General features: G+C 49.1%; 1 protein-coding gene and 1 long non-coding RNA gene across 2 annotated transcripts; both read right to left on the bottom strand.

Moving 5' to 3' along the window:
- Nucleotides 1-815: 815 nt before the first annotated feature.
- LOC105914644 lies at nt 816-2,845 on the bottom strand. The gene is made up of 2 exons (XR_001164319.2): nt 2,518-2,845; nt 816-2,423 (listed from the first exon to the last, which is right to left on the bottom strand). It is a non-coding gene; the product is annotated as an uncharacterized LOC105914644 (long non-coding RNA).
- A 3,177-nt stretch (nt 2,846-6,022) lies between these two features.
- Nucleotides 6,023-7,987, bottom strand: LOC101771270 (chaperone protein DnaJ). The gene is made up of 5 exons (XM_004973546.3): nt 7,748-7,987; nt 7,551-7,647; nt 7,323-7,390; nt 7,063-7,206; nt 6,023-6,670 (listed from the first exon to the last, which is right to left on the bottom strand). The coding sequence occupies exons 1-5, from the start codon at nt 7,856-7,858 to the stop codon at nt 6,623-6,625; spliced, it is 468 nt and encodes a 155-aa protein (XP_004973603.1). The 5' UTR covers nt 7,859-7,987; the 3' UTR covers nt 6,023-6,622.
- Nucleotides 7,988-15,558: the final 7,571 nt, after the last annotated feature.

Here is a 15,558-nt window from a genome sequence, read left to right as displayed (position 1 = left end):
GCCACGCACGAGAACCAAAACAAAAATCAGTTGTATTCTCGCCACAAGCTGTGGCGCCGAATTCTGCCGCCACAAGTTTGGCGCTGCGGCGTGGTGTGGCAGGCGATGGCTGGTAACCAAGCAGGTTTAGGTCTTGTTTAGTTGCCCAACTTTGGATGTCAAAATTACTGTAGCAACACTGTAGCGTTTCGTTTGTATTTGTGAATTATTGTCCAAATATTGACTAATTAGGCTCAAAAAATTCGTCTCGCAAAGTACAACAAAATTGTGCAATTAGTTTTTGATTTCGTCTACATTCAGTACTCCATGCATATACCGTAAGTTTGATGTGACGGGAAATCTTCTTTTTCATAGTATCAAAGTTGAGATTTTGGAGTGAACTACACCCCAGTATCCGTGGGCACGACAGGATGAAAGCGACAGTTTTCTTCTTTTCCTTTTGGCTTTCCGTGGGATTGATTGGCCACGGTTGGCAGTTCGGAATCCTCTCGATCAGTTCGACTCGGAGCTCGCTCTCAAGTCTCTGATCTGACTGAACCCAGCAGCTCACGCTGGCTGCTGTACGTTTCCTTCATCCGCTGACGACGTTTCTTTCGCGGATGATGCAAATGGAACCTCCGGGGGCAACAAGTACATTCTAATAGATCATTTCTTTATTGACTAGAGCAAATAAACAAAAGCTAGCAGAGATCCGTATGCCCCTCAGAAGTCAGAACTAGACTTGTCCATTTGTGAAAACAGGATCAATACACAAAGTTTGAGTCCACAAGTTGCAACACGGATTACTTACGGGACATCAACGCGAAATAAGAATGGAACCTGGATGTTAAAGGCACTGATTATGGTTCAACAGAAAGATCATAATATCAACTCGAAGTACTTAAGGATGATGCCATTTACAACTGCATATGCTGCTTACACAGCATACACAAAACATATACTTCCTCAGTGAACTGCACTAGCTGGCCCCATAAAGTTGGGCACATGGCTACACGAGTGCACGAAAGCACCATGGAACACTGTCACAACTTCATAAAGTTCTACCCAAGCCACCGCTGCTCATATACCAACTCCAGTATCATCGGATAAGTCCAACAATCATGGAGCTATACTTGGCAAGTGAGACTTTTAGTGCTCGTCTGCCAATGACCCTGAGAACAAGGGAACATATGGAATATAAGGAGTCGAGCAATGGCTTCCAAGTCGACTTACAAAATGGATCCTCATGTGATCCATTTCATAAGACATTAGTGTTTTGTCTGTCCGCAAACCATGACAATCACATTGTGTTCTGGATGAATTGATATAACTCTGAAATAATCTCCAAACTTTGAATAGTAATAAGCTCCAAACAGATCCAGAGGGTTGACATTGTGCTTCAAAGACCAATTTTCACTATTGTAGTCCTCAAGAACCCAGACTGATAATCCATAGTCATCGGATTCATCAGATACATATCTTACTGCAAAATACAAGTGTCCCTGAGATAGGTAAACATCACCTACGTTTCTCCATCATAGTCTGGCATAGAAACAGGGATGCCTCTCAAAATATTTCCCTCCACGTCAATGGCTAATACCATGCCATAAAAAGTAGTCAGATGCAGAACCCCATTGAAAAAGACACCTTTTGAATCCATGGGAATCGCAAATTGACCACCCCATTTGAAATGGTCCTCGTTGAAACTCCAAACTCCAGTTTTGGAGGAGTAGGTGGCCACTACTTGTATCCTTCCATCAAAATCGTTCTCGTATGTCATTCTGTAAAAATCATTCACGTCCATCTCTCGATCATTCATATGCCAAACATGATCTGGTATGAACTCAAACACATGGAAGTGTGTGGAGATAGCTGGGTCAAACCCCAAGCGAGCGATCCTTGGCTCATAAAATGTAGCTTTGCTACACCAGCCAGAGTCGGGAACGACCACCCATTTCTCAGTGGCGGGATTGCACGAGGTAATCCAGTGTCACAGGATTAGTGGGTTTCCAGCCACGGCAAAGGAGGAGTCCGTTGCAGCTGTCCACGAAGTCAATGCTCTTATATTCGGGTAGGAACGAAAGGGCGGGGTCGATCAGAGGGTCGCCTGCTCCTGAGACGCTAATGAAATAGCGAGCCGATTTCGGGAATCGGTTTCTGTCGCAGCTCCCGTAGAAGAAGCCGGCAAGGGTCTGGGGCAGCTTCTTGCGGTGTTCGGTGTTCGGGGTGGGAGATGAGGTCACGCCAGCGCCTACACGCCGATTTGCCGAGGCAGAGCGATTTTACGGGCACGCGCGAGAGAATGTCGACGAGGACGTCTTCGGTGAGGTCGGCCACCACGTCCCGCGCCCCGCCCTTCTTCTTGTTCTTGTTCTTGGAGCCCCTCGCCACCCTCTTCTTCTTGGCGCACCCCGCCATTGCCGTGGAGACGGGAAGCGGTCAATCTGCAAAAGAGTACGGAAGGGGAGGGGGTCCCAGATCCGTCAGTGAGGGGAGCATGAATGGAGAGAGGATCTGCCGAGTGCGCAGCATGCTTACCGGAGGAGACCTGTGGAACGGCGAGCTTGCGCGGATTGGGTGCCCCCATCGGCTCCGGCGAGCGGATTGCGCGCCGGTGGGGGTAGGTTTTGGTTGGGGTGCGCGGCGGCGGCGAGACGGAGCGGAAGACGGAAGACGGAGCGCAATAACAAGCGAGCAAAGTTGGTTGGGCCTTTCTGATCGTGGACGGGTCTACGTAGAATACTTTTACAGGGGCCAGAGGCCCAGGCAGGCCTACCGAACTTACAAAATGGATCAGATTTGACCACGCAGACCCCTGTCACGGCCCACCTTAGATTTATACATTGAGGGTGTGTTTGTTGGGCTATAGTTTTAGGAAAAGATGCTGTGAACGGTGTGTTGTAAAAAAACAGCTGTGAGAAAGCAGTTGTAGAAAAAGCAAATTACCGTTTGATTAGAGCAACTGTGGCTTTTGAATAAACTGTCGAGTGGACTCTAAATGTCATCCGCAGTCCACGCCACTCAACTCTCTCTCTCTCACTAACGAGCGGGTCCCACTCATCAGCCCCTTCTTCTTCCTCCCGCTGGGCAGTCCACCCCACAGCGGAGCTCTAGCAGTGCCATAGCCATGCCTGCATGGCACAGATCCGCTCAAGCACCACCGCTCAGCAGTGTCGCTGGCCCACGCCGCAGGTTCGCTCGCGCGTCGTGACCCCATCCGCGCGCCGCCGCTCGCCGTGGCCCTATCCGCGCGCCGCTCATCGTGCCATGGCCTCTCCCTTGCAACCACTTGCGCACCGAGCTCCTCGCCTTCCCCCCCCCCCCCCGCGCTGCTTGCCCAGGCGGCTGTCGCCCAAGGTCGAGTGCGTCTTCATCCTCGCTCCCTGCGACATCCAGGACCACTGCCTCCTGGCGTTGCCCGCTCTCGACTACCGTCGGATTTGCCGAGCCAAAGAAGTGCCCACCGGCAAGCAAGGCGAATCGAGAGAAGAGTGGGGATCTTGCCGAGCAGCTTTGCCGGTGAATCGCGGGTGGACTTGGGGACCTCACTGGCGATGAAAGATGGTAGAGCGGACGAGCAGCAATGAGCCGGCTGGGGCAGCGAGCGAGCGGCGGGCATCCGGAGACGGCGGGAGGAGGCGGACGAGTGCGCTGCGGGAGTAGGAGAAATAGAACGGGGAACGAATTGGTATCTTCATAATTAGTGGCAGGTGGGTAATTTTTTTTCCCCAAAGCAGCTGAAAGCAGGGGAAGGTGCTTTTGATTTTGTACTAGAGCAAAAGCAGCTTTTGACCTAAAGCACCCGTAGCCTTTAAGCTCTTTGGTTGGCTTTTGATTTTTGCAAAAAGTAAAAGCATGTTGGAAAGTTCAACCAAAGGCACCCTGAAGTTGAGCCCCCGTCCTTTTATTTTCCATCCATGCGAGATGCAACCCTAAAACTTATATAATATAAAAAAACTAACCATAAAACAAATCGTACGAAATGAAACGATCGCACCTGTACGTTAATAATGCGAGTCTGCGACATCGATCGTAGTTTCTATTCTTTTTCTCTATCGACGACATTGACTGTACAATTGTACTCCTGCTACTTGTTAGCACACATTATCATAACATTTTTCGTATGATTCCTTGTCCATGTCATGTAGTGTTGCACTGTTGTCCTGTTGATCATCCACAGGTGAGCCGCACAGTGGCAGCCACTTCACCTGCTGGCATCCACAAAAGCGGCTGGATCCTAAAATCTAGTACCGCCGGCATCCGCATGTCAGACCACATCCAATCCACTTGGACATACCAGTCGGCCGGACCTTTCCCGAAGTGGCTCCCTCCAACTGGCGCCCCCAACTTGCCGAAAAGGAATCGTTCTTCTACCCTTTCCTTCTCCCCGCCAGTCACCGGCTGGTGGTGCCGTCGCTGTTGAGTGCAAGCAGCAGATCCGCCGCACGCACACTTGACCAAGATCGGTTCATCTACGGGATAATAACTTCGAGAAGTAATCCCCCAAGTTGTGCCACTAGTTCTCGATCGCCTTTTTTTTGCCTGGTTCCCCGTCGCCGTCGCCTCGGATTAGGACGGTCGGCCGCTGTAGGCCTCCTAGTGGGGCGGTGACGTGGGATGTGTTTGAATGGGTTAAAATGTAATGGGCTGGGACGGGTTGGGTATATCATAATTACGAGTTGGAGTGGGTTGGAAGTGGTTCTTTGGGGGTGTTTGGATACAAGGTGCTAAACTTTAGCAGGGTCACATCGGATGTTCGGATGCTAATTAGGAGGACTAAATATGAGCTAATTACAAAACTAATTGCACAAATGGAGGCTAATTCACGAGACGGATCTATTAATCCTAATTAATCCATCATTAGCAAATGGTTAGTGTAGCACCACATTATCAAATCATGGACTAATTAAGCTTAATAGATTTGTCTCGCGAATTAGACTCTATCTGTACAATTAGTTTTGTAATTAGACTATGTTTAATACTCCTAATTAGTATCAAACATCCAATGTGACAGGTGCGAAACTTTAGCAGCCTGCGTCCAAACAGGTCTTTTTTTGTTTGAGTTCGTATGGGTTTAACTCACAAGTTAAGTTTAAGTTTCGGTTCTTGACGTCGGATCCATATGTGGATTTAGTTACAGTACTTTGCACAAAGTAGCGGACTGTCAAACTGATTCATTTCCAGCAAATTTTGATCAATTTCTCTAAAATTTTAAGGTGTGAATGCGAGGTTTTAGTTTTAGGGTCCAGCTCTTGATGCGGGGCCTACATATGCCAGCCGCACTACCTTGCACAAAGAAGCGGACAGTCAAACTGTTTCACCTCCAGCAAATTTTGATCAATTTCTCTAAAATTTTAAAATGTGAACGCGAGGTTTTAGTTTTAGGGTCCGGCTCTTGACGTGGGGCCTATATATAAGTCCAGCTGCACTACCTTGCACAAAGTAGCGGACTGTCAAACTGATTCATCTGCAACAAATTTCAGTCAATTTCTCTAAAATTTTAAGGTGTGAACGCGAGGTTTATATAAATTCATAGGTTCATATATCAAATATGCGGGTTGTGTTAGGTTTGACAATAAAATTATGAAGCAGGCAGGATGGGTGAATGAGTTAATTTATTACATATTGGGACGGGTTTCAACCTAGCCGCCTACAAGTTGTGCCGCGAGATGCCGGCAAGAGGAGCACGTACTGTGGCGTGGATGGTTCTTGCCCAGCCGCAGGCCGGTCGATCAGTCACCTGGCTCGTGTGCACTGTGGACCAACCCGACGAGGGGTCCCTGGCTCCGGCCGAGAGGCGTCGGACGACGCGGCGGCGGCGCGCTTTCCTCCCGAACCTGAACTGGTCCCGGTCCATCGGCCAAGTTGCCGGCGGGAGCCCGTTGAAAAGGGAGCGTCCGGCGCCGACAGCCGGCCGCCGCTTGCTTCGCACGGTCACCGTGCATCGGTCGCTCTCACTCAGTCTCTCACGCACATCCGTGGCCCATTACCACAAATGCTAAACATAGTATTTTTAGTAGACGTTTATTATAGGAGCAATGCGTTTAGCACATTTCTTTCTCTTTTTTTTCCGGTGACAAGGTGAGAAAAAACCTCTGCGACGAGCTTTGCAGTGGACAGTGGTTATATTACAGGTAGAAAGCACTCGGAAGATTGCCAACAACGGCGTCTCGTTAATTCGAGAAGGTATCGTGCGTGCATACAGTACAATCTCAATTCTAATGATACCAACCAATCAGGCCACCAATCTGTAGCAGCAAAATCGGAGCATGCATGCATGCATGCATCAGAAATCCACAATGCGCAGGGCAGGAGGGCCGCCGGTGTTATCCTGGGTCACAGGACTTGCCAGCCTCCTCATCCCATCACACAGGTCGCTGTTCGTTGGCCTGTTCGCTTCAGCTTATAAGCCGGCTGAAAAGCTGAAACGGCTGATTTGTTGTGAGAGAAAAACACTGTTTGGTGGCTGATAAGCCAGCTGAATAAGCTGAAGCGAACAGGCCGCATGTCTCGATCAGTACGTCATAGTAGTAGTAGATTATCCTTTTGCGGCGCGCGGCTCCTTCCAACACCACTCACGGAACGTGTGCAATAATTAAACCATCTCGAGTGGACGTACGTACTCTGCATCATGCTCCTCACCCTACTTCCGTGCAGCCCTTCTCTTGGACGCCGACTTCCCAGCGTCGTCCTGCAGGCAACACAACAGCACGCGCGCAGGGTTAAACTCATCTGGTCGTGGTAGCGACCGATCGCAATAAAAACACCCCTGATCCACAAACTATTGACGTTGACGGAGATCAGTGAAGCAGCGTGTCGACCTCGAGCCTCACGATTGTGTGGCTCTCGCGATTAGCAAGCAGGCCGTAAGACAAGTCATAAACGACACCGCCGCCCGACAGGGGGCCGTCTGTTGGAAAGCGACGCGAGGTCGACGGACGGACACGGACCGGACCCAACTGGTCACGTCACCTGGACCAGGAGGGCGAAAAGTCCATGTCCACGGCGGCCACGGGAGTGTCCGGGGGAGAAGAGGTGGAAGGAAATGGTGAGGGGATGCTGGAGACCAACAGCGACACGCACCGGCGGGAAGGAGGACGACGGCGACGGCCGCAGGAACAGCTCCTCGAACTGCCGCTGCATGTCCTCCAGGCTCTCCCCCTTGCCGTTCTCCGCTCCGTTCTGGCTCATGGCGTCCAGAATATCTCCGAGGATCTCCCCGGCGCCCTGCGAGAGACGGGAAGCAAAGCAAAGGTCAGCCAAAGGCCAAAAATATCTCTTTGCATTGGCTGGCTGGGCAGCCGTCCAGCCGATACTGGCAAATGCAGTGGAGATGTGCGTACGTCATCGTCGCCGTCGCTGTCGTAGGCTCCGACGTCGTACAGGATCCGCTTGTTGGGGTCCGACAGAACTGCTCAGTTTTTTCAGTTAGTTAAAAACCATATCACCTTTCCTTTCTTTATTATTTTACTATCAGTTTTTAAAAAAGAAAATATCCGACGTTCAAGCATCAGCAAAGGCCTCAGCTCAACGACGAAGGAAGGGAGGGAGAATGGAGCGGGCTGGTTTACCGGCGTAGGCTCCCTGGATCTTCTGGAACCTCGCCTTGGCCGCGTCCGCGCCGCCGGCGGAGCTCCCCGCGCAGGCGCACTTGTCGGGGTGCCATTTCTGACCAAGAACCGCGCCGCAGGGTGAGCAAGGGGGCCGATCGAGGGTCCCAAGAAACAGAGCAGGGCGAGAAGCAGAGGAGCCAGAACAACGAACGGACCATGGCGAGCTTGCGGTAGGCGCTGCGCAGCTCGGCGTCGGAGCAGTCGCTGGCCACGCCCAGCACCGCGTACAGGCTCACGCCGTTCTTGGCCCCGCCGCCGCCGGCCATCGCAACGGACGAGGTCGAGGAGGAAATCTAGCCACCAGCCGGCTCGTATCGTCTGTGTTCGCGACTCGCCGCGACCCGCGAGCTCTCTCTCTCTCTCTCTCTCTCTCCCTGTGTGTGTGTGTGTGTGCGGTGCGGAGTGCTCTGCGCGGCGCTACTTATAGCCGCGGCGCCGGCACACCCGAGACCGTGCTCGTGCGCTGCACCTGCACCAGGAATCGGGGAGAGGGACGGAAGCCGCCCAGCGCCAGCGAGCGCAAGAGGGGCAACTTGCGCCTCGCGGTCTCGCACTCGCGATATTTTTTACGCCGCGCGCGCGGACCGCGACGGCGTGCGGCGTCGGTCAGCATCGGCAGCGCGTGGTGTCGCCGTCGCGTCCACGTCCGGCTAGAAAGGCCCAGGTCACTAGCTACCCGCTCACTCACTCATCACTGGGCCACTGGTTCAGTGCAGCGGGTCCGTTCGCCTGCTGGCTGACAGAAGATGATGAGCCAGAGGGTCTAGGCGAGGCGACTGGACGGAGTGACCCTGCCGTGCCCCGGCCGGGCGTCCTGGGCTCCTGGCGAACGGTAGGGGCCAACCCCCAGTACAGTAGGGTACGGTGTGGGGGTGAACGGTGCAGCGTACAGTACTCGTCTCCGGGAGATGCCTGCCGGAACCGACGCGGTGAAGTTCAATGGATCTCCAGCGCTTCGAGGCTCAGGGCATTGCCCCGTGCGCACAACCCATACGCCCGCCTAACCCCGGCCTAGTAATGTTCTGGAGGCACGCCTGCTGCCTGTTCTTCTAACCGACCCTTTTGCGCTGCAGGTGCACGCATCACCTCCGATAGATTGGGGGCTGTCAGATTCCGCCACTGATTAAAGTTGGTATTCCAATAGTTTACCACCCTTTTTGTCTAGATGACATGTGGATCCTCGTGTTGTTGGTGTGTGGGATAAAATGGCGTATCATGATCATGCTGGTGGATTTCATCTGTGGCAATTCTAGAAAATATATACCCATTCAATCTTTTTCTAGCATAGTATAACTATAGACGCTCGTACAAATATACTCATGCACAAGTACTCACCTATATAAACAAATGCAGGTACCCTAATCCCCTACGAATGTCTTCAATAGACTGACTGCACCGGCAGATGTTGATATTGGAATACCCAGATTCACCATGGGTGTTTGCATTTTTCTGAATTTATTCCACGATTTAACCAACGCTATTCTTTCAGCGGTAGACGATGTACTCGTCGATATTGAGGCGCTAATGGTAACTTCATCAATCTCGAGAATTTGCCGGCTCAATCTTTCGAAAGTGCTCATAATCATAAGGGTAGGGTCGCGTACATTTATTCGTAGAGGCGAGCGTGCTTGCGTGTATGTGAGCGTCTCCGTATGTACTGTGTGATTCGAAAAAAAATAGGAGTGGAGCATGAGAAGAAAAACTATGTTTAGTATTGTAAGTGGCGGCAAGAGTGCACCAATAATCTGTTAGGGCCACTTTGGAAGCTCAGGTTAATTAACCCTGGGAAGAATGACCCTACGAGGTATTTATTTTGGATTTTGAAATCCCCCTCCTCCAGTGGCAGTGCTGCCCCCTTCCTAGCAGTGCTGTTTGGAGAACCTGACGCATGGCAGGGCTGCCCCTTCCCCTTTTCACAGCACAGCAGGAGGGAATAATTTCATGAAAAAAATACAAAATACAAACAGTGTGTCGTAGCTGTGTACATTTGCATTGCGCGAAATTGCATGCATGCAATGGTCCCTGCGACATCATCATCAAGTGACGATCCTTTTTTGTTATCGGATTTAGCAGCAATTGTACTGCTCGAGGGAAGCACACTGGCCGGAACCGCACAACAAAATAGCCAGAACGGAACCACCTAATGAGTGGAATAAGAGGGTGTGAGGTCTGGCCAGGGCGCCCTCGTGATTTCAGCAGGGCCTCTAATATACATCCATATATATTACATGCAAAGTTTAATTTAAATATCAAGTAGATCCAGCGAGTATTTGCTATATAAGAAATTCTAGCATCTCATCACCCCTTCCAGTTGACGAAACCACCATTATCCACCATTATCCAAGAGATTAAGACAACGAAACCACCATCTTCCGGTCAACACTCACTGATTCTAAAAAATAAACAATAAAATAATAATTAGGAAGCACCAGTCTGTATAAAGAACTAAGCATAAGCAGAGCATATTTACTAAGGCCCTGTTTGGGAAGGGCGTGTTAAAATTTAACAGGGTGTTAAACTTTAACACCCTCAAATAAAGGTGTTAAACTTTAGTATCTTGAGGTGTTTGGATGATCTGTTAAAATTTAACACCTTAGGTTGTAATTGACAACTTTACCCCTCATTACTCCTCTCAATGGCAGCCAAATACCCCTTCTTCCTTCTTCTCCTTCCTCCTCCTTCCTTCTTCCTCCTTTCCTGCGCCTGCCGCCTCCGGCCCCACCCCTGCTCGGTCCACGCCGTGCCCGGCGCCAACGTCGGCGTCGGCGCTGCCGGCCGCCCCGTCGGCCCCTCCCCTGCGCATGCCGCCTCCGGCCCCGCCCCGCCGCCGGCGTCCCCTACCGCGGCGCTAGCGGCCGCGCCCGCCCGAGCCCCCAACGCCACCACCGCGCCCGCCCGAGCCCCCACCGCCACCACCTGCGCCGCCCGCCGGTCCCCACACCACCGGATCGGCCTCGCCCGCGCCCGCACCCGCCGGCCGCGCCAGCCGCCGCCCACGCGAGGCCGCCCGCGCTGGCCGCCGCCTGCCGCCCGCGCGAGCCCGCCGCGTGCTGCCCAGCGTGGCATCCCGACGCAGGAGCGGCGCGGACCGGCGGTGGCGCGCGATGGGCGGACCAGCGGCGGCGCGACGGGCGGACTGGCGGCGGTGCGCGACGTGCGGATCGGGGAAGGAAGATGGGGGCAGTGGAGGAGAGAGAAGAGGAGAGAGAGGGGGGCAACCAGGGAATAAGTGGGGAGGGGGACCACTTTTAACACCTTTAGCACATTTTAACACCCCCTCCATGTGTTTATGAAAAGAGGGGTGTTAAATTTTAACACTTCATCTTTAACACTTGTGTTTGGCAACCAAAAGTGTTAAAATCTGTTAAAAAGGGGGTGTTAAACTTTAACACCCCCTTCCCAAACAGGCCCTAAGCCATGAAACAGGCATATATGAAATATTTTGATGAAAGACTAGATTAACTTATCAGACTAAAATAGTCTAATCCAACAAACACACCTGAGCAAAGGGAAAGGGAGCATACCTGAGCAATCTTTTTCTTCAACCAAATCAGCCGGACATTTGGGTTTTTGTGCCCACTAATATTTTTCTATTTGTTTCACTTTGGAAAACTTCATTTGCATTAGCTTTTTGTTCATCCGATAGCCCTTCCATGGCATCCACAATGTCAATACATTTCTCAATTGAGTAGTCTTCTTCATGTCTTTTCTTCTCTTCTAACTTTTCTAGAGTTTTTCCAATTTGATCCTTTCTAAAGTCAATGTAATCCCCAAGTTTTGCAGCCATCTGACTTTGTTTGCGTTTCTTTCCACCGGTAACATCTTGGTCCTCTGAATTACGACTAGCTGGAGCAGATTGAACTTCTATGCTTTCTACACCACCAAGTCCAAAACTGAGTAGATTTCTATCAATAGATGCCATGCTATGATTGCTTTGCTCTGAGATACTTGTCTGGGTAGTGGATTCAGTTGGCAGCTCACTGTTATGGGGAGTGGGTTCAGTTCTTTGTGGTGGTGGCTGAATTGATGTAAAATTTAAATCCCCTGTGGCCACACTTCCTATTAAACAAATAATCAAGGTAACAATATCAACATCTTAGCATCTACAATAGCGAGAGTTCAAACTAGGAACATAATCTACAATGAAGTGACTCTCTAAAGCACCATCCACACCACAGCACTAAAACAAGAACAGAGGCAATGAACAACAAGATGAAAGCATTACCTTCATACAATAATTCCAAGCTGTTAAATAAAGGAAATGGCTTCTTACGGAACTTGGCAACTTTGTGGTTATCCTATTGAAGTACAACAAAAAAAATATGATTAGATGGTTTGTATAAAGGTTAGCTGTTATATAAAGGGTTGTTATATAAAGTTGATTCTCCATTTAAGAGACCTAACCTTAATCAACTTTTCCCATCCTTTTGGTTCTGCAATGATCATACCCAAAGTGTCATTCTAGCCAACACCACTTTTCCTCGCTTCTTTTATTATCTTATAGTTTCCTTTTAGCTCTTTCTCCTTTTCTTGCACTTGTTGCTTCGTGAAATGTGTCGTTGGAAACATATCATTGAATTTGTTTGTGATATTCCTCCAACCTTCAGCAATCCACCCATTTTGTCCCTTAAACATTGGGACGTTGGCAAGCTCTTTCAGAATATCCACAAGTCCCTTCTCATACGTGTAGCTCCACGTAGCTCTTTCCGTTGACATGGCTGCAAAAAATAAACAAGATTAGATAAAGGTTGTCATAAAAATAATACAGAAATAAGCAATGAAGTAAAAAAAAACAATACAAGCTGTCATGAAAACATTTATGCTTCACCTAATTATTACGGGAAGCCCACATCTGAAGAGAAATTTGGTCTCGTAGGGTGCTTCCTTCATTTGATTGCAATTCATTTGGATAGTTGTTATCCCCCTCTGGCAACTCAACATAATCAGATGGGTTGATATTATTTGGTTGGTGATCTAGCCACCCTTCATCCCCATTTAGCCCTCTAATGAGATTATGAAATACTACAGCTGCCGCTGGAATTTTAATTTAATTCTCGATTGGATGAAATGTCCCAACTTTCAGGATTGGAAACCGCTTTTTTAGCACACCAAAGGCCCTTTCAATATGATTGCGTAGCTGTGCATGCCGATGGTTGAACAATTCTTTGTAATTTGCATACTGATTTCCATGTCTCCTAAACTCACTCAGGTGATATCTAAGTCCTCGGTATGGAGCAATGAATGAGGAAGTATTTGCGTATCCAACATCTACAAGGTAGAACTTCCCCACAGGCACATGAAAACCCTTCGCACGTGCAGACCGTAAGACCCCTGCATCGGATGCAGATCCTTCCCAACCACATGAGATAAAAGTGAAATTTAAATCAAAGTCACATACACACATGACGTTCTGTGACAAGGTTCCCTTCCTATTTCTGTAGGGAGCGGCTCTTTCTTGTGCAATGGTGATAGGAACATGAGTGCCATCAATGGCCCCAATGCAGTTCTGGAAGAAAGGCATAAAGCGAGAGTCTGATGCAATCTTCGCATGTGTATGACTCACATTTGGGAGCTTCAAGAATCTATGAGTCAATGCTGGAATTATATCGAAGAACTCTGTTATTTTCCTATGAATTGTCTCACCACTATGTTGGAATTCTTTTTTTAGCCTATCGGTGCTTGCATTATGAGAGAGCATGAACATAAACATTCCTAGCTACTCCTCAACTCTAACACCACGGGTGTCACGTAATAAGTTCTCCACTCTAAGATAATTTGCTATAACTCTAAATATCTCAGGTTCCATTCTGAACTCCACTTTGCACCAATTTTCGTGGCCTTCCAAGATTTGTATGACCTTTTCAGCACCAGGCAGAGTTGAGGTATGCTCCGACCTTTTCTCCTCATATAAACACTGCTGAAGAGCGGGAACCATAACTAGAAATAGTTCGTCATCCTCTTCTTCCTCCTCTAGCATGAATCTCCTAACTTCATCTTCCCAAGATTCCATTATCTATATGTATGTATATGGTAAGGCAAGTAAACTATGTTACTCAAATGGATATGGTCTAGAAAAAAAAGAAAAAGCTCACAGGTCCTTACATATTTAGATGAAAAAAAAAAGAAACAACATCATTTGGAGAAGCAACAGCAGAATATGTATGCCAACAATGAATACAGGCATCAAGAACTGCAATGCCATTCCCATATGCAGAAAGAAGAAGAAAAGGACTCTGGGACTTGGTACTACATTGACCTGCTATCAGAGTAAGGAAAACCTGAGATACTGCCAACTTTGGATTTCTATTACTCTTCTAATATATATTGCCCTGCTCGGAGCAGGTTCTCACCTCTTCTTAATGATCTGTCAGTGCTCCTACCTATGCCTTCCATGCAACACATTTCATTTTATTTATTTATTTTAGGCACCAACTATAACCACTGATTATCCACAAGCTATCATGTGGACACACTTTCATTTTCATTTGTGGACACACTTCCATCCACTAATTATCCACACATTTCCAAGCAGACACACACTTTCATTTTCAATACTACTATACTACCGCTATCATGTGGACATTGGTCAATCAATGAAATTCCATGTAATATATCATTAGTGCCTTGCTTTTCAAAAGAAAAAATGTTAACAGTACCTTAGGCCAGAACATGATCTAGTCTGCAAAAAGGTTTACATGATCAAAATTGGTGAGGCTTGAGGAAGTAATTTGGGAACAAATTGGGGTCAATCATCTGATACAGTGATACTAAATCATCAGCCATCATGGCATCCTACACCATTACACCTGTAGAGTAGGTTTTGCAGATTGATCATGTTATATGATGGGGAATGCATGAGAGATATCCTGGAACGATTTTCATCCAAGCTATTTTGTGGAGCGTGTATGACTTTGGCATAGAGGGATATAACAGAACACGTAAAAGTCTTGTTATACAGAATATTAGAAATACTGCAATGTTGTACTAGAAAATGCAGAAAACTAATCGATTTTGCTCCGGAACCAGAGCAGTGGGAGTCAAGAACCAAAACCACATATCCATTCCACAATGCACCTGAAGATAGCCCAATCCACTCCCAACTAAATGCAAGAACTACATGTTCCATTTCTTTTCGAAACAAATAACAATAAGGTAAACAGGTACAACTCAATTGTCCTAGTAGTCCTTTCCATCGTCCAAGACATTGTACTGATACTAGCATAACACCAGCTAACATCAAAATTATGTAGTGCGGGCCTTGTCTAATCATTTTGAAAGCAAGCACATAGGTAAAGTCAAATAAGATTAGATTCTGGTGTGAGGTCTGTAATCGATGAAACGGCTAAAGAATGTAAAGCCCAATCAAAATTGGTGAAGCAAAGTAGTGACGTGAATGCGCTTGAATACCATATGAACATTGGATCACGCAAGAGAAGACAACTCAATTCTGTAAAAGAGAAAAAAAAAGGAGACATTCTTGGCTGGATGGGGTACCTGAGTGTTAGCGAAGACGCCGAATTCAGTGGCAGCGCATCCGCGGGCCTCTGAGACGTCAACGAGTACGACAACGGCGCTGCCGGGGGTCCCTGGCGGAGGCGCGTCGAGCGTGATGGAGATGGTATCGAAGGCGCCGAGGCGACGGAGGTGGGGGCAGTCACGGAGCAGATCTCCAGCGAAGATCGAGCCGGCGTGGGGATGGGGAGATGACAGGGAGGCGACGAGGAGCCGCACGGGCGACGCCACGACGGGGAGGTGCAGGAACAGGGGAGCCGCACGGACGCCGCTCGCAGGTCGCCAGCGGCACGGGGGGCGGCGGCGCAATGCGGTCGCCAGCGGCACAGGGGAGCACGGCGGCGGCGGCGGCGGGCGAGCACGGGTAGGGATGGGGATGCGGACGCGGAGGGGGGGCGCCTGGGTGACGATGCGCGACGCGGAGGGGGTTGCGCCGCCAGGACCCTCGAGGTGA

Source organism: Setaria italica, chromosome VI, assembly GCF_000263155.2.
Source record: "Setaria italica strain Yugu1 chromosome VI, Setaria_italica_v2.0, whole genome shotgun sequence".
NCBI lineage: Eukaryota > Viridiplantae > Streptophyta > Magnoliopsida > Poales > Poaceae > Setaria > Setaria italica.
Note: the sequence above shows the minus strand (reverse complement) of the source record. Positions and strands in the feature narration are given on the sequence as shown.

What these genes read in the sequence shown, in the direction of transcription:
- LOC101771270 (XM_004973546.3), bottom strand. Translation starts at nt 7,858, where the DNA reads ATGGCCGGCGGCGGCGGGGCCAAGAACGGCGTGAGCCTGTACGCGGTG. An exon ending in GATCCAGGGAGCCTACGCCG is followed by an intron (nt 7,391 to 7,550) that starts GTAAACCAGCCC and finishes AAAACTGAGCAG; the next exon opens with TTCTGTCGGACCCCAACAAG. An exon ending in ACAGCGACGGCGACGATGAC is followed by an intron (nt 7,207 to 7,322) that starts GTACGCACATCT and finishes CGTCTCTCGCAG; the next exon opens with GGCGCCGGGGAGATCCTCGG.